At 35.2% G+C, this 25684-nt stretch overlaps 2 protein-coding genes and 1 long non-coding RNA gene across 10 annotated transcripts in view; 1 reads left to right on the plus strand and 2 right to left on the minus strand.

The window, feature by feature from the left end:
* LOC108611584 (uncharacterized) overlaps positions 1-1581 on the minus strand; it is a 225423-nt gene extending 223842 nt beyond the window's left edge. For all 6 annotated transcript variants that reach the window (XM_089465130.1, XM_089465129.1, XM_089465126.1 and 3 more), the window contains exon 1: positions 1170-1581. The gene's annotated coding sequence lies outside the window, so the exon portion shown is untranslated. The remainder of the gene's footprint in view (positions 1-1169) is intronic.
* Positions 1582-11272: 9691 nt separating this feature from the next.
* Positions 11273-25684, minus strand: part of Sur (Sulfonylurea receptor) — an 80110-nt gene continuing 65698 nt past the window's right edge. For all 3 annotated transcript variants that reach the window (XM_089465753.1, XM_089465752.1, XM_089465754.1), the window contains 6 exons: positions 25344-25539; positions 21056-21764; positions 18850-18977; positions 14434-14728; positions 11857-12053; positions 11273-11723 (listed from right to left, as the gene is read on the minus strand). In XM_089465753.1, coding sequence (XP_089321879.1) covers positions 11574-11723; positions 11857-12053; positions 14434-14728; positions 18850-18977; positions 21056-21764; positions 25344-25539 — 1675 coding nt within the window. In that variant the 3' untranslated portion in view covers positions 11273-11573. The remainder of the gene's footprint in view (positions 11724-11856; positions 12054-14433; positions 14729-18849; positions 18978-21055; positions 21765-25343; positions 25540-25684) is intronic.
* On the plus strand, positions 20204-20830 carry LOC149269949 (uncharacterized). The gene is made up of 2 exons (XR_016269489.1): positions 20204-20575; positions 20637-20830. It is a non-coding gene; the product is annotated as an uncharacterized LOC149269949 (long non-coding RNA).

The following is a 25684-nucleotide window of genomic DNA, read 5'->3' on the forward strand; positions in this document are numbered from 1 at the left end:
TATTATTATTTTGATTTTAATTTTTTGATTATTTACTATTCTATATCTCAGAAAATAATGACAATCATAACAATATTGAAAATGCTTTAAATAATAAATAATTTATAAAATATATTAATAATTATAAAAATAATATACGAGGTACTCCAGTAAGTAAAAAATTAATCAAAAGGGAGAAATTCGTTTGTGTAAGGAATTTATAAAATATAATAGAATTTATATGTGTATAAGTGTTACATATTAACTCTATTACACTTTCATAAATACCGAAAGTAGCTTCTCCCTTTTACTGTTTACTGTATGACTCAATGGCTTTTCTGTTTATCTAATATTAAATTTCCACGACACTTTTCACACAAAGCACAAAACCGAAGAATTTACGTCAATTTATCACTTCTTCCCTTCCATTGTGTATAATATATAAAAAAAACATATATATATACAAGTCAAGCTCTTAAATAAATATTATACGAGTGCGATTACTTATAAGAGTCGCAGCGAGAAGAACAACAATAAAGTCTCGGCCGGCTTAAGACACCGAGAGGTGTCCCGTGGACAACAAGTAATGAAAGGTCACTTATTGAATAGGCCAAAGGCAAAGGTGCTAAATCACGATGACAAATGATAAATGATAATTATGTAATTATGGCCAGCTTCAATGATAAATTTATGCATTACTTAACAGGAATTACAAGTGTCATGGAATGGAAAAACTAATTCATATTATATTATGAGGGCAGCATAAAGTACCGCATAAAATCATTCGAATTTGGTTCAAAGAATTTTCTCTCTCCATTTAACATAAAAGATGGCATCAAAGCAATTGTCCTCAAATTAAATTGACTTCGGAAATCGAATAAAAATTGATGGAAAAAGTCAAATCGCATTATTGAGCAAGTGAATATTTAGAACAAATATTTTCTAAGTGTTTGTCTGTGCATATATACAAAGTTGAATTTATAATTGAAAACTAAATTGAATTGAATTTATCTTGAGCTGAGTGTCAAATTCTTTTCAGCCTCTATGATTGGTTGACTTATCACAAATCACAAATCTGTGCTGCACCATTTAGCCAAACGAGGCGCAACTTCATTGAAACAGATTCCCAAAGCAACCGCAAAATCCAGAAAAGAAAAAAAATACAAAAAAAAAAATGGAATAACACCTACCTACAGCACGTACGACGGGGCGTATGTGCGATGCGTGAGTCTTGGCCCGGAGTTAGGTCACAGTCAGTGCTATAAAGCAGCGCGCGATAAGCAAAACAAAAACGGTTACAATTTTAAGCCGCACTATTTGCATATGTAATTCTTTTCGCTATTCACTTTTTTAATTTGGAGGCTGCATAGCCTAACGAACACATAGAAACACACACACTCACTCACTCAACACACCCTGTTAATTGGAAATGAAAATCTCGTGAAAAATCACGTTAAATTTGCGCGCTTTGGCGCAGAGCAGCGCGACAAATGGGAATCGCACGTAACTTTCGTTAACCGAACGCGTTGACAGACACGAGACAACTGAAAGGACAGCACAACTGATGCTGTGCTGCGGCTGGTGTTGCTGGTGCTGCTGGTGCTGCTGTTGCCGTTATGCTGAGCCAGGCGCAACAGTATTAAGAGCCGACCATAGACAGGGCTGTTATGCAGCCGAAGCTCGGCAATGTCTAGCCGATTGCAGCTTCGTTTCAGCAGTCAGCTGTAAGCTTCGGCAACTTGTGGATGCTGTGCAAAATGTTCTCGCGCTCTCTCTCTCTCTCTCTTTTGCACATCGTGCAGATACAGCGCTGTGAATGCGTTCCACATGTGGGACATGCCGGCTGCTTCCTTAGTCGTTCACTGGGTCACTTCACAGTTTTGTTTGCTGAGCAAGTGTGAGAGGGTGAGTATACGTGTGTGCGTGTCCGTGTGTAGCCTCTTCACATTGTCAATGCCGCATATGCCAGGCCGGTTTTGTGGATTACTCTTTGATACAATTCTTCTTTTTGTTGCTGTTTGCGTGTGTTCTTCTTCATCGTGCTACATTTTGGTTTTTTGGCTTTGACTTGTAATAAAATGGAGCTCATTTGTGGGCAAACTGTTTGCATACTATTCGACTGCACTGTGAATGCGGTCGCTCGCCTTTAACTCCATGTTAAATGGCAACCGCCCATGCCAGCGCGCTGATCGCATTACGACCCCTAAAGGTAGACCACAATTGAGGCAACAAATTAAATCAATATATTTATTGGTGTATCAATAAATGCCCAACTGGAAATCAGTGAACCAATCAAATTTGTCGACTTGTCTCCCTTTATATATTTATGTATATTACTTTATTTATTTATTTTTTTTTTTTTCTATTTTTCTCATCCTTTTATGGAGGAAACACAAGTACAAATACGATTATAAATACAAAGCAGAAAAGTATGCAGGTTGGCAATTAATGATAGTTAACAAAATCCCAGGGAAATGAATTTATAGAAAAAAGTAGCTCAAAAGAACTAATATTATTAAAAGATATTTCTCTTGCTATCAATATAATAAAATTCGTTATCCATATCAGAGAATTTTAGCCATTCATTACATATGTTTAGTTCCAAGAGAATTTGCCAAGAATGTCTTAACGTAAATACAAATTTAGATATATATTTATGATCATGACTTTATATGATTTATATTAGAAGCGTTACATATTTACCGATAAACTCATCATACCCTCTAACGCACTTAGGTATCACAAATTCGCTGCGTTGACATTCGCATGCGAATTCGTATATGAATTTGCCGCTTCAACTGCTCTACTTATGGATATAAGAACATCGTCTGATTACCATGCGTGCATAATGATAATGAAGATATTGTGCTCTTATGTTTGCTTTCATCTTAGATTTTCGATAGACCCACACACAAACACACACACACACATACGCACACATAACAACTAATCAATGATGATGACGTCTACGAATGAAGCGAAGCAAATTATTAGGTCAATATGCTTAGGTTGATATTGAAGGAATTTCGAAGCACATACATACATATATGTTACATATCTACATATGGATAGTATATATGTATATACAAATATACATGATGGATAATTTGTATATTACAATTAATTACGATTAATTTGTTATTTTCGATTGACAAATTTCTTCAACTATTAATTAATTATAAGTAAACTTGCATAATATATCCGAAATTTCATATTAGTTGAGCTCTTAGATTAATAATTCTTGTTTGTAAAGTTACAACCGACTTATCCAAGAAAACTAAATTTAAGATACATTTATATACTATGCTATAATATACAACAAAACAAAAAAAAAAAAAAAAAAAACAAAAAAAAAGAGAGTAGGTTTTATTTATTGATATTTATGATATAACTAACTGGAAATATTATTGTACTATCAAATATTATAAATTAATATTGATCCTAAAAAAATGTTTTAAATATATTTGAGAACTTTTAATGGTATTTATAGATGTTTTATGTACTTATATATTAAGGTTTAAATTTATTTAATAACTTTTGCTGTACGTATATATGTATATATATATATAGCCGACTATTTTTTTCCATTAATAGTCCTAACAATATGGCAACCTCTCTTTTCGCTTTTTATAATACAAAATTAAATTTACTTTCAAAAAAAAAAAAAAAAAAAAAAAAAAAAAAAAACTCTTTCACTTGACTAAACAAATATAACTCATACTAAACCAAAAATGCTCTTAGCAAAAAGCTCATAAAGCAAAATCCATAAAAACAGTAACAGGACGAGGTAACGTTAGAAAAAGAAAGAGAACAAGAAGAAGAAGTTCTTCTTCGAAAGAAAAAACTATAGTAAAAATCATTCAATTGAAAAATTTCTCTGTTGGGACATATAATATGATTAGCTAAAGTCAATGTGAAAGCGAATTACAAAAAGTGTATAGACCTCTACAGAGAGAAAAAAGTGGAGGACGGGCCGGGCGGGGCGGCGCCTGCTGGGGGCTGCAACTGTGGCGAAAGGCTGTGAAAGACATTTACGAGCGCTTGAATTTGACAGATTTCTTTTATTAAAGCGACAGATACTGCGAAAACGACGAAAGCAAGCGCTCAAGCATATTAAATTCAATTGTATGCGAGTGGGTGTGTGAGTGTGTAGACGTGTGTGTGTGTGTGAATATTGTGGAAAAATTTAATAAAAACAAACCGCAATAGAAACAAGACGAGACGAGACGAGACGATGCGATATAAAAACCAAATCACATAAAGACGTCATAAAGCACGTTGCGCACTTGAGCGCATTTCACCACACTGCCATGGCAGGGTAAAGAAAACGCTATGCAGCACTGGGTCATCAAAATGGCGAAGAGAAAATGCGAACAGCAGCGATTTCGATTCGCTATCAATGCTACGCAAACAAAAAAGTAAAAGCTTCAGCAGAAGCAACGCAGTTCTCAACACTTTTGCATTATGCGCTGCGTATCAATCAACACTAACAGAAGGGAGAAAGTGAGAGCGAGCGAGAGACATGGGTAAAATGTGTGCAAAAGAGACGGGCATAACGTGCCTAATTAATGAAATAATTAACTTGCAACTTTTACTTTTTGCGTAAGTGCTTTTCTAGCACTTTACTCATACCTCACACACACACGCACATGCATAGTCACTAACACATATAAGTACAGACACCTACACCTACATGTACATGCGCACGCAAACAATTAATTTCATCAACAACAATAGAGAGAAGCAGCAAAAAAATACATAGAACGGAGTAGAGGAAATTAAGCAAAAACAAATTCGTAGCATATTTCGGGGCACGGACCAGGATAAACAATAAAGTCAAGGTCTTCGCTCATTCTTTCCGTGTAGCCGAATCAAAGTTTCCTTCAGCTTAATTTAGCTTAGCACACAAAATGCTTTTGAAGTTTTTTCCCAACACTTTTTCTGTGTCCGCAGAACTAAATAAGCTCGACTAAGATTTTGAGCAGCTTAGTAAAATACTAAGAATAACGACTTAAAGAAAAGTCGATGCCAAGTGTATAAAAAAAAATATTTATATGCTCTTCTAAATGATCAAATTTAATGAAATTTAAAATTCTATAAACTATAATTAGTATATTTTTCTCTTTATAAATACTAAAATTCAAAATATATATATATCATTAAAGTGAACATCTTACATAGGTATATAATAATTAGATTTCAAATCAAATTAAAGATTTTTTATTAAGTTTTAGATTCGCTCAATCGAGCTTAATCAATCATTTGCAGTGACCCATCAATAAAGTTAGAGCATACGAAAAGTCACGAGAAACTCAGGACTAAATCCCTTAGCAAGCAAAAAGATGAAGATGCCTTAACAAAAGAGAAAGAAATAAGCTAACGCTTGATGAGTGCGTCAGCATAAGCAGTTAGACGTGCAGACACACACACATACACACACTCACGCACACACACACACATGCCAGCACGAACAAGAACAAAGCAACAGCAGCAAATAAATCAACAAATCAAAGAACTTAACTAAGAAAAAAAAACAACTCTCGACGCGACGCAGCCGAGCCGAATACAATGAATTAACCAATGTATACATAGGTTAGTTAGAGAGCGACATAGAGTGAGCGAGAGCGAGAGTGAGAGTGGGAGTAGAACATGTGTAGACGAACAACATACAATACAGTTGTGGCAGGGCAAATAGCAGAGTGCTCAAATAGATAACGGTACACACGAAGTCTGAGCAAATTAAACAAAGACAAGCAAAACAAAAGAAACCCTTTAATGCAAATTGCGAGAAGTGTTTTGAGCAAAATATTGTTGTTATTTGCATGGCCTTAGCTGTGCATATAATTACCTAGGTGTGAGTGAGACTCTGTATGAGAGTGTGTCTGTGCGTGTGTATGAGCGATTGAAGCACAGCAAGAAGACTGACAGCGCGGCCTGAGTGATTAACAGTGCTGGAGACGCTGGCGATGACGAGAGAATTCCGCAATCCCCAGCAGCTAGATGAGAAGAGAACGAGGAAGACAGTGAGTCAGTCAAGCAGGCAGGCAGGCAGCAAGCCAGCCCCTGACAATTATGTGGATTAGCCACAATGGCGGCTGGCTGCGGGGCCCCCAGTCAGCAACCCGGGGAGCTGGCTCAAAGTTTCGGCAGCGATTTGCGTCGCTTCGGCAATTAGTCAAAAGCAGTTAACACGCCCTAAATGCGAACGCGCTGCGTCAAAAAGTGTCTCTGGCGCATAATTTATTGCCCAGCACTTAACAGTCTAATATAGCGTGTTAAGTCTAATATAATTATAGTATACTAATATATTTGATTTTTAGTTGAAAGGATTTTCGTATTTTGATATTTAATTAGGCTCAATATAAAAATATGCTAAATATGCTTACTCACCCATTGCGAAATATACTACAATTTTATATTATTAATTTATATAAATAATATTTATTAGCTATTCACAGATCACATTTATTACCATTTTTGGTTGCAGAAAAAAAGAACACAAAGCGTATCCAACTCTCATTACCATTTGATCACTACTGCGGTGAAGTTTGGAGTGTAATTACACCACAACTACTCATACAACTTATTCAACAGAGCACGTGCATTTGCACTGTCCCTCTCGCTCTGCAGAAGAGAGCACATACAATCAGTGTTGCCAGATTAGCTATTTAATAGCATTTTTAGCTATTTTTGAACCCTAAATGCTATGAAAATTTTGAAAATGCTATTAGCTATAAATTTAGCTATTTTACAAACGAATATTTTGAATTTGATTTTAGTATTTAAAGCAAAAAAAAAAAAAAAAACAACATTTTTCGATTAAGTCCCAAATTGTACGTAATGATCTGCGCGATACTACCACCACGACTTTATCGTACTTATAACATCAGTTGTGAATTTACACCATCGCTAATTCTTCTTGGCATTAATTGTATGTGATGGATAAAAAATGTAAGCAGAAATTTCGTGATTCCTGGAAAACAATCACCGAATTTAAGAATTGGATTAAGGAGGATGAGTCGGACAACAGGCGGGCGTATTGTATATACTGCAAATGCAGTGTTTTTGCCAAATCGCACGATATTAAAATGCATGCCGCGACAAAAAAAAAAAAACAAAACTGCGATTGGCGTCTTTGGGCAAAAAATTTAAACATTTTCAATGATTTCATTTAAACATGATTCCAGTTAATCAAAAATATAATTCTGATGATGATTTGGATTTGAACCAAATTGTAACATTATTAAATAACATTTAAAAATAAAATTTAAAGTAAATGCATAATGCATAAAAGTTTCTCAGCTATTTTGTAAGCTATTTTAAAATTTGTTTAGCTATTTTCAGCTATTTTTTAGAGACGATTTTGCTATTTTTATGTCTCAAAACCTGGCAACACTGCATACAATGCGCTCAAAGCTTCATTCTCTTTGAGTTTTTTGTTATTCACCATATTTCTATTCTTACGCTGCTATTGAAAGAGAAGCTTTTGAATACACATATCTAAGTATGTATATGTGTATGTAAAATAATTGGCATGTACATAAATAAATCAAACATACACAAAAGGAAACTAGAATCTTTAAGGAATATTAACGACTGAGGTGAGCTTTAATTTGAGTAAGTACGCACGCACATACATTAAGCCAAACACTCTTATTCTACCACTTATTCACCATCATCATTATCAGTGCATCACTGTTAAAAGACTCAATAGTACTCAATCGTATACTTGCACAGTCTCTCTCTGTCTCTCTCGCTCAACAGTAAATGCGACATCAAAGCAATGAAATCATAAAATAGCTCTAATTTGCCTGCTCTTTGGTTGAGATTACAATTCACCATATTAAAATTTTCATGCCCATTTCTGAATGGGTAAAGGGTATATTTTCTGCTATACAAATAATCGGCACTTATATAAATAAAATAATTTTAAGGTGAAAATTTAAATCCCATTATCAAAATTTTGCTCAAGTCAGAGATATATATTAACTACCAAATTCAATATATATTAAATACATACAATTAACTACATTCCCACAATCCCAGAGTATTTCGTAGGCGAGTACAACCAACACACTTGCTTATTACTTTGGCATATTGGCATAAAGAATAGGCTTTCACCTCCAATTATTGAAATGTGTTTAAAATCAAAAGGGAAATTGAAATGGGAAACGCTTTTCCGCTACCTGCATCGGTGGCTGTATATGTGTGTGTGTGTGGGAGGGGGGTGGCACAAAGTATGTGAAAAGTGCATTGCATATCGCGAATTGCTCTCTTTGCCACTCTTGCATATCAATTAACCCACTTTGCCAGAGAGTCGAACCAATTTGCCTGCCCCAACACTGCACAACAAAATAAAACCCCAAAGCTTCGCACAAAAAAAAGATTGGCTGGGCGGGGGTGTTGAGTGAAAAGAAAATCGTTAACCATTTGGTAGCCGATGCTCATTGCCAATTAAGTTTAATTGGCCGGCAGGCTAAATGGCCTCAAGCCAAACTACTTCAAATATGCATACAAAGTGGACGCACGAAATCACAAAAATGCCTTGGGCTGCGCCCTATCCCACCCAGCGCACTCTTGGCCAGGCCCAAAAATAGGCCCATTTAACAATCAATTTACTTCACAATAATATTGCCATTGTCGACCGACTCTGGCCCATCGACCCGGCGAGGCGCATTGAGTAAGGCAAGGCGCGTTGCACATAAATTCATAAATGTTGTTGCCACATTTCGTTGCATATTCATGCAATTATTGAGTGGCCAGCCGATGCGATTCTGATGCTGATTCTGCTCCGGCTTCTCCGATTTTGATTCCGATTTCGTTTCCTTTTTTAATTGGACTGATTTAGATACATCAATAGCATGTTTTGTGGCCATGTTTGTGCTGCATGTTTGAAAGTGTGGCAATTGCCAATTACCAATTTGCAGTTGCCAATTGCCAATTGAATTTTTAAACGAGCCCATTTGATTTCCATGGCGAGTAAATCAATTGATTTACTACACCTACTCCCGCTAGTTGGCACAAAAACATGAATGAGTACTGAATGAAGATGGACGAATTGTGATATACGATATAGCGGTGCTCTACAGCTCAAAATGTCCCACTGAGGCTTCGAATGGAGTGGAGAGCTACCTAAACACACTAGTAGCATGGTGCAAAAGATGGAACATGAAAATCAACCCACGCAAGACCACCAACACTTGCTTCACCCTAAAAACCTTCATCAGCCACACCCCGCCTATACGTTTAGATGGCGAAACACTTGATCAACCTTCGCAGGCAAAGTACCTTGGCATCACCCTTGACAAGCGTCTAACATTTGGTCCTCATCATCATTATCATCATCATCAAACTATAAACGCATACAGGTCCTGCAAAATCGTGTATTGCGGCAAATTACAAACTGCCCATGGTATGTGCGCGGCTCAACTCTACATCGAGATCTGAAACTGTTTACTGTGGAGGAACAGATTGGGAGACACACTAGCCGATATAGTGACAGACTGGCTAGACACCGGAGCAGACTAGCGAGAAGATTGCTTCCTGCGAGACCACTAAGGCGATTAAAACGCTTGGGTTTTGCCAAAAATATGAGATAAGTCGTTTAGGGATACTTGTAAATATATATTTGTAAGTCCTCCTGAATACATCAGAAGGTTAGGTGTTATATAAAAATTCTAATTGTGTTGTTAAGGTACTAAACTTGCATTGTACAGATTCAGCGCTTAAAATATATATACAAACAAAAAAAAATACGTATGTATATTTTATGTAAATATATTTTTGTGTAAATTTCACTAAAAAAAAATATATATATATATACAATATTAATATATGTTCTAGAATTCGGAATTATTTTGATTATGTATATTAAAAAATTAAATCTAATCACGCTGAAATAATTACAAATAATTATAAATAATAATTAATTAAAATTATAATAGGTGTGGGTCTGATTGCAATTTTAATTAATTTTTAACAAAAACTTTTTCAATTATTTTTATTTCTAAAAATACTTCGAAAATAAAATGATTCCTAAAATATTTCAAGTAGAAACAAAGGCAAAGAAATGCCTAAAGCACATTAAATTAATTAATTAAATTATCCAAATCAGTTTCTGTATCAACTATCCCACTTTATATACAGATGGAACATCTGGAATGTATTTTTGTTAAGAGACCGTAATTTTAACCTGCTGTAAGACTTTTTCACAACAATCAAAAGACAGTGAATCTGCAATACTCTAACCACTTATTGGCTCCTCGTCATAAACGTTTTTTAACTACTTTATTATTAAATATGAAATATCAAATAAAATTTAAAATAATTATTAAAAGGTCTGCGCCTTTTCTGATAATACTTCAATTAAGAATTAATAAAATTAGGTATAACAAAACTTGTATTATTGATTTTTTTTTAAGAACTCAAATAAGATTAATGTTTGGGATTAGACAACTTTACTAATATTCTAGCCCAATGAAGAGTCTTGACTATTGCCTTCCTTTATTAATTAATTATTTATTTATTATTTTCAACTATTATTATTCTTTTTTTTCTTTTCAAAGTAAAAGTTTACCAAAGAAATGTATTTATTAATTTAAAATTTATTTATTATTTTAAATTATTATTATTAATATTATTATTTTTAATTTAAAACTTTGCTACAGAAATTTATTTATTAATTTATAATTTATTTTTTATTTAATTTATCTTTTAATATTTATATAAGTTTGTTTAACCTAGGTATATAAAGCCGAAATATTTGGTTTAAATTAAATATTTAATTTTAAAACTTAAATTCCATATTTAAAAAAAATGTATATATTTTCCAACTGTATTTTTATGTCAAATAAATACTCACCTGCATTTATTTATCTAAGATTTTCTCAAAGTATTTTCAAATGCAGGTCTTTAAGTTGACGCAAGCTCTCTAAATTCCCATTTAGTTGACTGGAGTCACGTTCGTATTTCGTGCAATTGGTGGGCTCTCTGCGGGTAGCATACACACACACACACACACACACACACGCAGTGGAGTACAAATACACGTCACTTGCAACAAATAAAGCAAAGCAAAGAGTGGAGACGACACACATTCTTACTTAATATAACAGAAGTATATGCACATGTATTTACCCGTTGCAAAAAATCAAATATCCGTGCATACATCATATGTGTGACAGCTACATATATATATTTATATATAAGACTCGTCCTATGCTGCGTATACGTATTGCCACGTGGTCACGTAGCGCATACGCACCGTTGCCCGTTGGCTGTTAGAAACTCAATGTTTGCATTTGACAACAGCTCGTTTTTTTAATAAATGAAAAAAGAAATACTGCAAAATTCTTGTAGACACTTCAAGAATATATAAAATATACAAAAGTTAAAATAAATATATATAAATTTATATATATATGGATATACATGATGAATCACATTTGACACACAATATTCAATATTCAATTGATCTTCGATTTGAAAAGTAAGTGATTTAAGTACTTAACTAGCACAATAAACGCATTCAGTATCAGACCCAATAAAAATGGCACAGAAATCCGTAAATCCAGCCGAGGAGATCTCCGCTAGATCTAGGCATTCAGCTGCTCGCCCTTCTGCAGCAGGCCGTAAAAAATGGAGTTGGGCTGCTGCTGCAACTGCCTCGGATTGCCGTCCTCAACGATGCGTCCCTCCTGCAGCACTATGATGCGCTCATAATCCAGAATGGTGCTCAGGCGATGCTGTGAATAAAAGAAGAGTGCAATAAGCAATAAGCAACAAGAAACAGAAGAAGAAGAAGAAGAAGCAGAGGATGATGATGATGCTGATAGACTGAGCAAGGAGTAAGGCTCAGCTCAGCTCAACTCAACTCACGGCAATGGTTATAATTGTTCGACCCTGGAAGGCCTTGTCGGCCGCCTTGAGCAGCGCCCGCTCCGTGCTGCTGTCCAATGTACTTGTTGCTTCATCCAGCACCAGGCAGGCGGAGCCACGCAGTATGGCACGTGCCAGGCAGAGCAATTGCCGATGGCCGGCGCTGAAGCTGATGCCGCCATCAGAGATTTCCGTGTCTGCAGGACGGAGGTGGGCGCAGGTGCGGGTAGAGCAGAGTCACCATGCCCACATGGATGTGTGTGTGTGTGTGTGTGTGTGTGTGTGTGTGTGTGTGTATGGAGTATAAAAAAGAAGAGAATAACGGATTTTAGTGCGTAATTAAAGTTGTATTTAATAAGCGTGACGTTATGGCCGACTGGCTAAGCACGCTCTTAAGCCTTAATGAGGCGTATTAAGCGAAGCTACGAGCACGACTCCAGAGCGAGGATGTAAATGTATGGAAATATGGGCGGGTGTGGGTGTGGGTGTATGGAGATGTGTTGAAGTACATGTGCGTGAATGGAGACGCAAGTGTGTGTGTGTGTAGATGTGTGCGTGTGTTTATATGAAGAGGGAGGCAAAAATGTAAGCCTGTATATATCAAGGGCAAAGGCTTGTTTTTTTTTGACTTGGCGAATGAATTTATCAATGATTGGCTCTAGAACAAGGCGTAGATATTATATATGTATATGAATATATAATTTTTTCTTTTGTTGAGACAAAAATTAAAAATTTTGGGTTTCATTATAACAAATAACTAAAATCTTTCAATGACTATAATTGAAAATAATAATATTAAAAAAAAAAATAAATAAAATAAAAATAAAATTAATCGAGTAAGAAGGTTCTAGTCGATACTGCTCGACTAGGAGATACCCTGAACCCTCCAAGCTGATATTCTAATCATTCTGCACTTCTTCTATGCACATACGGACGGGCGGACGCCAGGACAGACGGACAGGGCTATATCGACTCAACTCGTCGTGCTGATCAAGAATATATACACTTTATGGGGTCTGCGATGATTCCTTCTGCCCGTTAAATACTTTTTCACAAAACCATTATACCCTGATTTCCCATTTTCAATGGGTTCAGGGTATAAAAAAAGTTATATACAGTAGAATCCGATTGTAAGAACACTCCAGGGAACGTCTTTATACCCAGATGACGCTATAGCCATAAGTTTATCTGGGGACCAGATCGTCGTTCCTCTGTTTTCGTCGCAATAACCGTACTGTTAAAGGCGGAGTCGTTATAACCGAATCTTACTGCATTTAGACTTAGCTATGGTTAGCTATGGAGCATACGAACATAGTAAATATAGCTTAAAGGCAAAAAGAGGCTTAAGAATTATGAGCTGAGTTGAATTTGCACACACAGTTCGTAACTAAAGCTTGATTGCTTTTATGATTCCCATTTCAATTTCTATTCAGCTCAAAGAACTAGCTCGATTTCTACTATTGCTAGATATATTACAGATGATTTTCATTTTGTAAATACAGTAAAATTAGGTTATAACGACCTCGAGGAACCTTTGTTATATCCGGATAACGGTATAAGCATAAGTTTGCTGATATAAGTTTGTCTGGGGACAAACGTCGTTATAGTCGGATTCCTCTGTATTTCAAGTAGCCACCACAACTTTGCTGTTTCTTTACTTTTGAACTGCTTCGAAATATTGCTTGTTCGACTGTAAGCTTCTAGTGCTTCCAAATCAAATATTTTAATAATTCATTCAACATTTCAGAACTAGGGAAAGACATCCTAATTTCTTGAAAGCTTTAGGTAATGCTGTAATGGTTAATATGTCTTCATCAATATACATAAATATGGAAAAAAGTAAAATCTGTCAATATTTTCAAGGTTAAATATATAAGAAAATATTAATTTATATATTATATAATATATTTGATATTGATTTGAGTAGCATATTATATAAAACTACATGTATCTTCACTCTTTTACATCTATCTATGCTCTTTTAACATCTGGATAAACAGGTGAGCGCAAGACTTTCCCTATATTGTATATCTGTTATCATATAAGCGAGTTCTTAATTCCAAGTTTGTTTGTAGTTTCACAGATGCCACACTGAAGTGAATCTCACGCAAGTACGCTTAATAAACTAGACAGCTGCATAGATGCAGCATCCACGCACACAGACGTATGCCACATGTGAGCCAATCAACACAAAAAATCAAACATGCATGAGCGTTTTCAAATGTTTTCCTTTTCTTCAATTTTAGCAAAAATCAAACAGACAAGTTAGCTGCCAGAGACAGTCCAAAACGCAAGTTTTGGGGGGTTTGGATATGGGTGCGGGGTGTTGCGCTGAAAAGCTGGCGAGGCGGCCAAGCCAAACGTCATGTTAGCTGCCAAAAATAAACATGATTTTTTCATAAGGCCAACTCAGCTGAGCGGAGTCGGAGTTGGAATTGGAGTCGGAGTCAGTGTGACGCAGCGCATAGAACTGACAGTGGCTGTTGTTGGCATTGTTTGCAACAACAACGACAACAACAACAACAACAACAACCACATATAACAAATGGAGCAAATTGTGAAAAGTTGCGCACTTACCCAAGCCCTGCGGCAGCTGCACGTTGACAAACTCCTTGAGCTGCGCCAATTCGAGACAATTCCACAATTGCAAATCGGAATAGTAGCAGCGCGGATCGAGATTTTCACGTATTGTTGCATTAAACAAATGCACATCCTGTGGTATTATCGACAATCTCGTTCGCAGCTCGTCGGGCCGGATTTGCTGGATGTCCACATTATCGATGCGAATGTGGCCATTTGTCGTCTCCAGCACGCCAAACAGGGACAGGGCCAGCGAGGATTTGCCACTGCCCGTGCGACCACAGATGCCAATCTGCAACGAGAGCAATCAAACAGAGATTGTAGCATATATAGCATACATATGTTATTAAGATATATGTGAGCATACATATCAATTGATTGGGTAAGTGAAAGACGATGGCAATCCATTGACTCTGCTGCGCTAGCCACAAGTTTGCCTTAACTAAATTAACTTTAAATTGGCTCAAGCTAAATCGTTTCACATTCACTTCGTTGCAATTTTGACTAAGCTACTTTTCATTAAAAATAAATGTTGAAATCTATAATTTATTTGAAAATTTTTGTGTGCAGACAGAGATATAAAAGCTTCAAAATCAAATTAACCAAGTTTCAAAAAAAAAAAAAAAAAAATGGAATTTACTGTGGAATATTTAATGTATTTAATATATTAAAGTCAATATATGACTTTAAATTTCATATTTTCACGGAGTTTCAGTTATAAAATATTATTATTAAAAGTGTATTTAACGTATTAAAAAATGTATATACATATTTGAAAAATAAAACCTAGCCCAGAGACTATTATATCACAATTTTAATTTTATTATTATTATGTAATACTTATCTTTATATAATTATTTTTTATTATTTTATATTATTTTTATATTCATTTTAAATAATACGTAAACCCTTATATTTAATAGCAATACTTAGTATATATAGTATATATTAAATGTCACTTCATTTAATTGAAATTAATTTCACTACAGTTATTATATACTATATAAAGATTAATATTTTATTAAACAAAATTCTTATTGTATATATTATTTGTTTGTTTTTTTTTTTTTTTTTTTTTTTTTTTTTTGTAATACACAAAAGTATTTTTCTGATTCTACTTTTATTTTATTTATTATCTTTCTTTTCAATATAATATTCTTATTTTAAAATCATTTGTCTCATCTTTTTTCCGATTGAATATTTTTATTTTAAGCTTTCATATATAATATGATTAAAGGTTTATTTTTAGTTATTTAATATACGCTGAACTCATTGAAAATGGGAAATCAGGGTAAGACTTTTTTTTTAAATATATGTATCAGTCAGAAGTAGGCGTGGCAGACCATAATGTTTGTGTATTCATAGCTGACGACAAGCTGAGTCGATTTTGCGCGCCTGTCTGCCTGTTCTGTCGTCCTATAAGAGCAAAGGACTTGAATATCTGATTCTTATAAAAAATCGACAAATCCTGTTCGAATATCAGTTATTAGCTTATATCTCCAACATCTTATGAATCATTGTTTAATAACGTAAAAAATATACATAGCATAGTCCTATATAGATATGTATATATTTTAATACATACATATTGGGTAGTCTAAAAAGTTTTTTCGTATTTTGCCAATAGATGTCGTTGGCGTCGTATATCTCCAGTGCTACCAATCACATTGTGTACACATTGTGGTGTTCGATTGGTAGCACTTTAAGCTTCGATTGCCAAAAAAAAAAATGTAATTCAAAGAATTTGAAAAAAGTTACAGCTGTTCAAAAATGAGTGAAAATAAAGAAGAAATTCGCTATATTTTGAAATTTTTGTATAAAAAAGGGAAGAATGCCACGCAAGCCACTAATGAAATTTGTGATGTTTACGGTGACGATGCTCTATCAGTTCGTGTAGCACAACAATGGTTCGCACGCTTCCGTTCAGGAAATTTCGATGTGAAAGATGCACCTCGCTCTGGTCGACCAATCTTTGAAAAAGTCGATGAAATTATGGAAAGGATTGACCAAGACCGTCACATAAGCAGCCATGACATCGCAAATGAACTAAACATTCATCATCAAACGGTTCTGAACCATTTAGAAAAGGCTGGCTACAAAAAAAAAGCTCGATGTATGGATACCACATGAATTGTCTGTGAAAAATTTATTGGACAGAATTAACATTTGCGATTCTTTGCTGAAACGAAATGAAATCGAACCATTTCTGAAGAGAATGGTAACAGGAGACGAAAAATGGATCAAATACGACAATAATGTGCGAAAAAGATCATGGTGCAAGAGTGGTGAAGCTCAACAAATGGTCGCAAAGCCAGGATTGACGGCTCGAAAGGTAATGCTGTGTGTTTGGTGGGATTGGAAAGGAATAATCCACTATGAGCTGCTTCAGCCTGGTCAAACGATTGATTCGACACTTTACTGTGGACAACTGATGAGATTGAAGCAAGCAATCGAAAAAAAACGGCCAGAACTGATCAACAGAAAGGGCATCGTATTCCATCAGGACAACGCCAGACCACACACATCTTTGATGACCCGGCAAACACTGAGAGAGCTTGGCTGGGAAGTTTTAATGCATCCACCATATAGCCCTGACCTTGCACCTTCGGACTACCATTTATTTCGGTCAATGCAGAACTCCCTTAACGGAGTAAAGTTGGCTTCAAGAGAAGCCTGTGAAAATCACTTGAAGCAGTTTTTCAAAGAGAAACCACGAAAGTTTTACACGAATGGAATTATGTCTCTAGTGGAAAAATGGCAAAAGGTGGTCGACCAAAATGGTGCATATTTGATTTAAGAAAGTTTATTATAAATATTTAAAAATATGATTTGAAGTTTCATTACAAATACAAAAAGACTTTTTAGACTACCCAATATATACCAACCTTAGTTGCTTCAACGCACTTTGTCTATCGCTGGCTTTAACTGCCTCAAGCCTCACACACGATTTACTCTGGCAGACCCAGTGAGCTCCTCATAATGATAATGGATGTATCTCGCTCTAGCGACAGATGCAAGTTGTTGCTGACTTTTCAAACAGTTATTGACTTTTTGAAAATGTCTGACCATTTCAGACGAGAATGCAGAATGCCGAATGGTGAATGGTGAATGTTGAATGGATTTGTGTGGCTTTGGTTAGTTTGCGGCCAAAGTGCACACTCAGTTCTCAACGGGCGCTGTTTGAGCCACAGTTACAGTTACAGTTTGTTGGGCTGCCAGAGATTGGCTTCTTGCATCTTTCATGCGATTCCATTTGCTGCATATATGTATATCGGTCTGTGATTTTTGTATGCCCTTCTTATGCTTAAGTGTATAAAGAAGGCATATTATTGTGCGACAACCAATTGATATCGATGCAATTGAATCAATCAAAACAGTTTAAGTGTATTTTGAGGTATTTTTGACTGTTCAGAGTTTAGCTCAAATGGGCTACTCTATATTCATCGTATTCTCAATATTTTTGTATGCTTATATCGATTGTTATAGAACTTAATCATCAATTAATATATTAATATATTATATTCTATAAGATTTTATTTCGTCCATTAGTCAAATTATTTCCACAGCTTCTGAGCTTCTTCGTTTTTTACTTAAAATTGCGCTCTCGTTCTTCCTCTTCCACTTAAGCTATTCACGATCATCGCATTCACGCCTACTATCGACAGCCTCGTTGACATCGATATGATTAAGTATCGATATTTGTACAATGTATCTATTGATAGTTAACCATAGAGATGTTCCATCTAATCTCTTATTGGCCTACTACAATATTGATAATAATGTATGTATATATTGATAATAATGTGTATATAATGTTTGGTATAATAATATACCAAATTCGATATACAAAGTATATTTTTATTTAATTAAAAAAAAAAAAAAAAAAAAAAAAAAAAAAAACAATATATATTAATACCATATTGATTGCTCCTATTTTTCGAAAAACCTATTTTGAATATAGAACACCCTATAATCATACAATATAATAATTTATACAGAATCGGTAATATAAATATATCATATCGATAAATATCGATGCTTATGCTTATATATATATATATATCTATTTGGTCTCTATATCATGAGCTATTAACCTATGCAATTGTCCTTTTTCTAAAATATAATAATAATAAAATAATAAAACATAATAATAGTATATAATATATAACACTATATGTTCTATATATTATCATGAATGAACTTTACATATTTCACGTTTCGATGAACTCTATAATACAAATATTTCAGAACAGACTTTCCAAGTTCTCAAACTTTTAACTGTAAACATGTCAATTACTAAGCTCAGTTTAATTCTCTTTATAGAGTATCTGCTCGTCGAGTACCCATAAACTGAATACGAATTGCTGTGCTGTTGGAAGCCTTTTTGGCTTTGACAATGTTTATTGTACTTACCCTTTGGCCTGCTGGTATCTTTAAGTTGAGGTGGCTGATAACGTTCTGCCTTTGTCCTTCATAACGTAGGCTCACATCCTCGAAGCTGATGTCACCTCGCTGTGGCCAGGAAATCGGAACGCTTTGGTCTGACAAGGAAAAAAAAAGAGAGCGAAAAGAAGTAAATATAAAATAAATGACAACACATAAACAAACAAAGAGCGAAGCGAATGCACTGAATAACTGCAAACAAACGCTCATATTAAATTTAGAGCCCGAATCGACAAAGCATGAAAATTGTGTGGCCTTTTTGCTCAACTATATATATATAGAGAGAGAGAGAGAGAGAGTTTTTGCGCCCGCAACTGTCAGTGGAATATTTGAAAACTCGAAATGAAAGCCAAAAAATGAAACCAGCTAAGCAAAAAGTGATGAGGGCATCGGCAACGGGCAAACAAAAACTTCCTGAAAAGGGTCTTCCAGATCATGGCACGCACTCGAGTGCCCTTTAAAGTCAACTTTCGCAAACACTCCCAAGTAGGTTCAAACTGTGGTAGAACGGCTTAGCCCGAATCCGATACGGGAATGAAAACAAAGCAGTGAAAAATAAAACAATTGAACAAATAATAGTTTATATTTTGTCGGAAGAGCGTCCAGCTGATAAAAATATAAAAAAGCTAATATAGCTTTTGAAATAGTTATTTAATATTAGAAAATTAATAAATAAAATAAAAATAAAAAAAAAATATTTAAAAATGAATATTTAAACTAGTTTAAGAAGCCTTTTGGAAGGTGAAATTATATGCACACTCATTGAACAAAAAAAAAAAAGCAAACTATGAGAGAAACATAGACTCTTTTTTGTTTCATTATATAAACCTTTCTTGACTTATTTTTTTAACTAATAAAAGAATTAATTTTATCTAAAATTGATAAAAATATGAAAGTTATTACTTCATTTGTTTTTTTTATCTTGTACTTTTTGATTTTAATAAATAAACTAAAGACGATATTAATAAAAAAAAAAAATAATAATAATAATTAAAAAATTAATAATATTTTAAAATTAAAACACAAAATTATTAATTTTTATTATTATATATAATAAATTTGTATATATTCTATTTATATTTAAATTTGTATATAATATTTTTATGTATATAAATAATTATATATATTTATATTTATATATATTTATCATCATAATGATTTACATATATTAGGTAAATATTTGTATTTATTTCTTCACGAATATTCGAATTTTTATCAAACATCGTTTAACTTCCAAAATTGTGTCACACAAAATATCGCAGACACATTTAAAAACTAACCAACACTACACAGCAAAAGTTCAGTCATCTAAGTAGACCGGAACTAGTTCCGTGCCAACAGTTGAGTTGATCTGGTTCTGGATGATACGACAAAAACTTCCTTCAATCGCAGCTGTCAAGGCAATTGGAAAAGGTCTACGAATTGTTGAATTTAAATTTAATTTGTCTCAAAATGGAGCAGCCTGAAAATGGAAATTCTGTCGAAATACAGCCGAGCCCGCTTATAAAGGAAGTGTTGGGCATTAAGTACTTTGTAAACAAGTTCTATTATCTCATGGCATTGGAAAATGAAGCGACTCTACTTATTCCATCTGAAGTGGCCCAAGAGATATGCCCCCAGCAAATCATCAACTTCTTTACGAATGAATGTGAACTGGTGAATAATCAAATCATTATACCACAGGAGTACAACTTAGGTATAACAGTTATATATAAATATAGAATACATACATGTACTAATCCTATTTATATTTGAAGATACCTAAGTTTGAACTGAAGCACTGCTTAACCTCACTTTAGCTGTCTTGAAGAAAGCAAAACAAAAAAACCCATACAAAATGTAATTACGCTGTGTAACAAGATACTTGTTTCATTAAAACAGCCTCGTCTTGAACAATGTTAAAATAAAATCTATTTCAAAATCGAACAAAGCAAATGTCCACAGACCAAAGGAGAGATTTGTATTGATTGAATGAGTACTATGTGCCAAAAAATTTTGTTGCATAGTGTAAGTGTATGGCCCAACTGAAGCGACTGTCATAAATCAATTGTTACTCAATGAGCCATATAATGGCCATAGCTGACATCTAGCTGCAGGTGCGAAAAGAGAGAGAGAGAGTGTGTGTGTGTTTGTGGAAGAGCGATAGACATAGAGCTCAATGCTATTTGGTACTCACAAGTTTTGATACGCCTCGATGGCTCATTAGATAACGCGACCTTGTCGCCAAGTGCTGTCAGTGCCTTATCGTTAATCATTGACGTCCTTGCCGCTGTCGTCGCCAGCTGCCGCTTGTCAACAACTGGCGCCGTGTGGAAGCTTAAGTGATTGCCACTGCCGGCTCCTCCGGCTGCTGCTGCTGCTCCTTCTGCATTGCCTGCATTTAATTTATCAGCAGCTCGAGCTGAGTCGCCGGCAACATCAACGCCAGCTGACGTTGCGCCTGGGTAAACTTTGTCAACGTTAGTCGTGCAGTGCGACCTATCGACTTCATTGCTTATTTCCGTATCCTGCTGCTCCTGCTGCTGCTGCTCGTGTTGCTCTTGCTCCTGCTGCTCCTGCTCCTCCTGCTGCGTCTGCTGTGCATAGTGCGCAATGCGTTCGACCGAGCCCGCATACATCTCCATATCGGCCAAAAGTTTTACAACCCAATTAAGGTAAATCGGCACCAACAACGTGTAGTTTATGGCCAGGCCGACCAGCGAGGGCGTCGGCGTCAACTCCTTGGAGCTGGCGCCTTTATTGATGGCATAAGTTCCTGCCATCTCCGGCGTCCTGCCACTTGCCAGCTCCGCCTCAGCCTCCCTCACATAGCGGCTGCAACTGACGCTTGCCGTTGCCAGTGCCGTTACGATGGCCACAAAAACAATGCAGCCACCCAGGTAATCCTGCAATAAACAGAGACAGTCAAAAAGCAAACGAGACAGAGACAGACTGAGCAAGCGAGAGAGAGAGAGAGAGAGAGAGAGAGAGCAGCTAGCTCTCTGCGCTAGCATGATGCATGCTTGTTAGTGTTGGCATTTTGGTAAAGATTTTTTCCACATGACTTTTTAATCAGCCCGCGTGTGCGTGTTTGTGCTTTTCTATGCTCGCCCATGATATGCAAAAGAGCTTATTGGCTCTACGGAATGTCTAAGTTATGTCTTCGAATATGATCCGGATGTATTTTAAAAATTCTCTTGAAATTTAAAATCTATACTGAAGAATTTGAAGGTTTTTGGATGAATTCTACTGTGAGTCCGACAATCTAAATTATTTAAATATTTAAATATAATACAATATCAATGGCAATATAAAAGTATAATAGACTGAGATGTATAATCGAAAGAGATCCTACAGAAAAAAATAATTTTCTTAAGGGGTTATAGTGAACTTTTTTTTCATTGTTTGATGGCCCTAGTCCTACAAATGTACTTCTCTTATCGATCAAGAACATTTTTATTAATATATATACGAAACTTATCACAAATTTTCTATTTACCTCCACAACATAATTAAAATAAAAACTAAATGTCCATCAAATGAGGTTTATATATACATGATATACATCAATTTATGTATATATATATAAACGTCATTTGATAGACATTTAGTTTTTATATATATGTCGACTTCCCATAGTTCCATAGCATCCTATAAACCTTCCATTACCTACCCTTCAAATCAAGCACCAAATTATATGAATCAAATAATACATATATATTAAATATATAAAATATGTTAAATAATATATACATATAATATATAATACAGCAGTCTGGTCATAACGACTCCGTACGGTTATTGCGACGCAAAATCTGGTCCCTAGATAGTTTATAGGTTATATGAATATAAAAATTGAAAATAAGAGTTATGATTTGACTTTTATATAAAGATTGATTTGTAATAATTATTTTTAAATTTTAGCATATACAATTTTAATAGTAATTAAATTTATTTTTTTTTTTTTTTTAATATTCCAAAACATATTTCTTATTTTTTAATTTTTTGCTATAAGTGTTATAATCGGTACGGTCCCTCGATTATAGCGTTTTCCGGGTATTACGCCGGTTCTTTCAGTGTCGCTATAACCGGATTCTACCGCATATAATAATAATATATTATACATTATAATTCTATTAAAAATTCGCCAAAATTCTACTGCAATCAATTTCTCTACTAACAATCTCAGTTTCATTTATTTATTGATTGAAGACTCACTTCAATTCCATTTGCAATCAATACTTGTTACAAATTTTCCTGATTGTTGATCGAGTATTAAGTGACTCTTTACGCCCGACTGCAGCGTTCATAGTTGCAATTTTTTTTATATATATCTATCTAAACGGATCCGTCAGCTCGTTTGCCCGCCTGGCACTGGGCAAACTTTTTGCTCTCTTTCATCTTAATGAAAGTTTTACGGGGAAGCTGCCAAACCACAATTGAAAAGTTTTTGCAACCAGCTTTAGTGGGCAGAGGCGGCAGTTGGGTCGATTGAATCTGGCTCCCTCACTAACTCGCCCACACTCTATCGCTCTCGCTCTCTCTCTCTCTCTCTTTCTCTTTCTCTTTCTATATATGTATGTGGGCGCGTGCATGTGAGTAGTTCTCGAACGTAACTTCAAAGCTGTTGCATTTGCTGCCTGAACCGTAATAGCTGTTTTAGACTTAACCCCCTTGATAGTTCAGTTCAGTTCAGTTTTTATTTGTTTTTGGATCGATTTGCACAGCAATTAGAAAATAATGTAACGCATGCGGCTAACAAGTGTTTGAATTTCAAATTGAGTTGATTTGCTTTGGTTGCATTTCAAGTGAGTTGAAAGATTACAGAAATCTTAGATCATTAGAGCAGAAGAAATACTTGTCAAATAAGAAATATCTATAAACGTAGCTTTTAGCTGTATATATGTATGTAGTAGAAGTACATATAAGTAAATAGTTCTACAACAAATATATATTCTTTTGAGTATTTTAAAGCAGCTGTATGGAAATATTTTATTATTGATTGATTTCTTTAAATTAAAAGAAGAAGATTTTCTGATTGATTTATTTATATTATTTTTGAAAATTAAAAATCTAAAATCATTGAAATCCTATACAATCAATAGCCAATCTCAATATAAAATGCAGACTCTATTAGATACGTCGAGGTCATTATTATTAGATCAATATTAGTGATAATTATCATTAAACTTGTTCAACTATGGCAAATGGAGTATATTCCTTTTTTTTTACAGTGTTTCTTTGTTCTTTATTCTTTATTCTTTAGGGAATTTACAATAAGAATGGGAAAGCTGCACTAAATTCAGTATTTGTTGAAGAACTCGAGTTGATCAAATAAATAATTATAAATTCCATGAACTAGGGAATACTTTAATATACATATATATAGTCACATATTCTAGGAGAAGTACTATATCTCTGCATTTGCTTATGAATCCTTGTTGACGTACATAATAATAAAAGCACATTCCACAATGTTTTTAAATAAAGATAATTCATAAATTGTGAATAGAGAAGCAGCTAAAAGAGAGAATAGAGACAGAGAGGTACAGAGAGAATACCACAGAGATAGAGAGAGAGAGCGATATACACATAAACCACAACTATTTTCGAGTCGCATGAGAATGGAATCACTATGCCAAATATTAGCAAATTTAAATGCTCAAGTCAAAATTGGCAAAGAGAACATATTTGACTTATTTGAATGCAAACTCCATGCATATTCAATCGAGCGTGTGAAAACAAACAGAGTTGCTCGCATATCGATGGTTAATGTCAACTGGGCGCCGCAAGAGCTCATTGCATATGGCCGAAAATAACCCAAAGCCAGAAATTGAATTGTTTAATCGGGGCCCACTCACTTTGCCAGTTTGCAGCTGAATAATGCAAGTGAAATGTTGGGCCTGCGGGGTGGTTGCGGGGCCCAAGACGTCCCATAACGGCAATACCATCGACACAATACTGGCATGTATCGGGATGTGTGTCTATGTGAATATTAGCTGACCGCACTGTGCATACAAGCAATAAAGCAAAGCACCCCTTGGCCCAGGCATACATAATTCCAGTTGCCACAATTGCACGCGTCAACACAATGTGCAACAATTTGAGTGGAGTCAATGGATACTTGAGATCCATAACAGACACTTGAACAACTGTAAACTATAGCCCGAGCAAACGGGCTCTGAGGTATGCCGGACAGTGCGGGCCGGACAGCCTTTGCTGACAATGCGAGAGTCGTCGACGGAAGGCCGGCCCCGAGGAGTGGGCAGGGCCAGGGTCACCTGGGCTAGCAAACAGCGAGCAATAGTATCTGGTATTTGCATCGGCACGCGTCTCTCTAAACTGAAATGCCAATTCAATTGAAATGCACACACAAGGATATTTTACAGAAATGAAATGTGCACATTGACCAGGCCTGTGTGGGACAGTGGGACAGTGGGTCTCTGAGCCAGGGCCATGGGTCAAGGGACACGCAAAGGACTCACCAATGATATGCCCAGCCAGCGGTTGCTCGTATTCAATATGGTAAACGCAATCGTGTTCGCCTCGAGTCGCTTGAACAGGATCTCGGTGAAACGTGCCTGCTGATTGTATGCACGTATTGTGGTCACACCCTGAATCGTCTCCGCCAGATGCGAGATGACCGGCGAGCTGCTTGAGTTCTCGATGCGCTGCAGCTCACTTGAATGAACAATTTAAATAGATATAAATCGATTTTTAATGAAGTTACATTTAATATAAGCAATACATATATCAATTTAAATATTTACTGATTATATCATAGACTAATATATAATTTGTAGTGCTCGTTTCAATCATAAATAAA

Source organism: Drosophila arizonae, chromosome 3 (assembly GCF_054131065.1).
Source record: "Drosophila arizonae isolate 15081-1271.41 chromosome 3, UAZ_ARI_1.0, whole genome shotgun sequence".
NCBI lineage: Eukaryota > Metazoa > Arthropoda > Insecta > Diptera > Drosophilidae > Drosophila > Drosophila arizonae.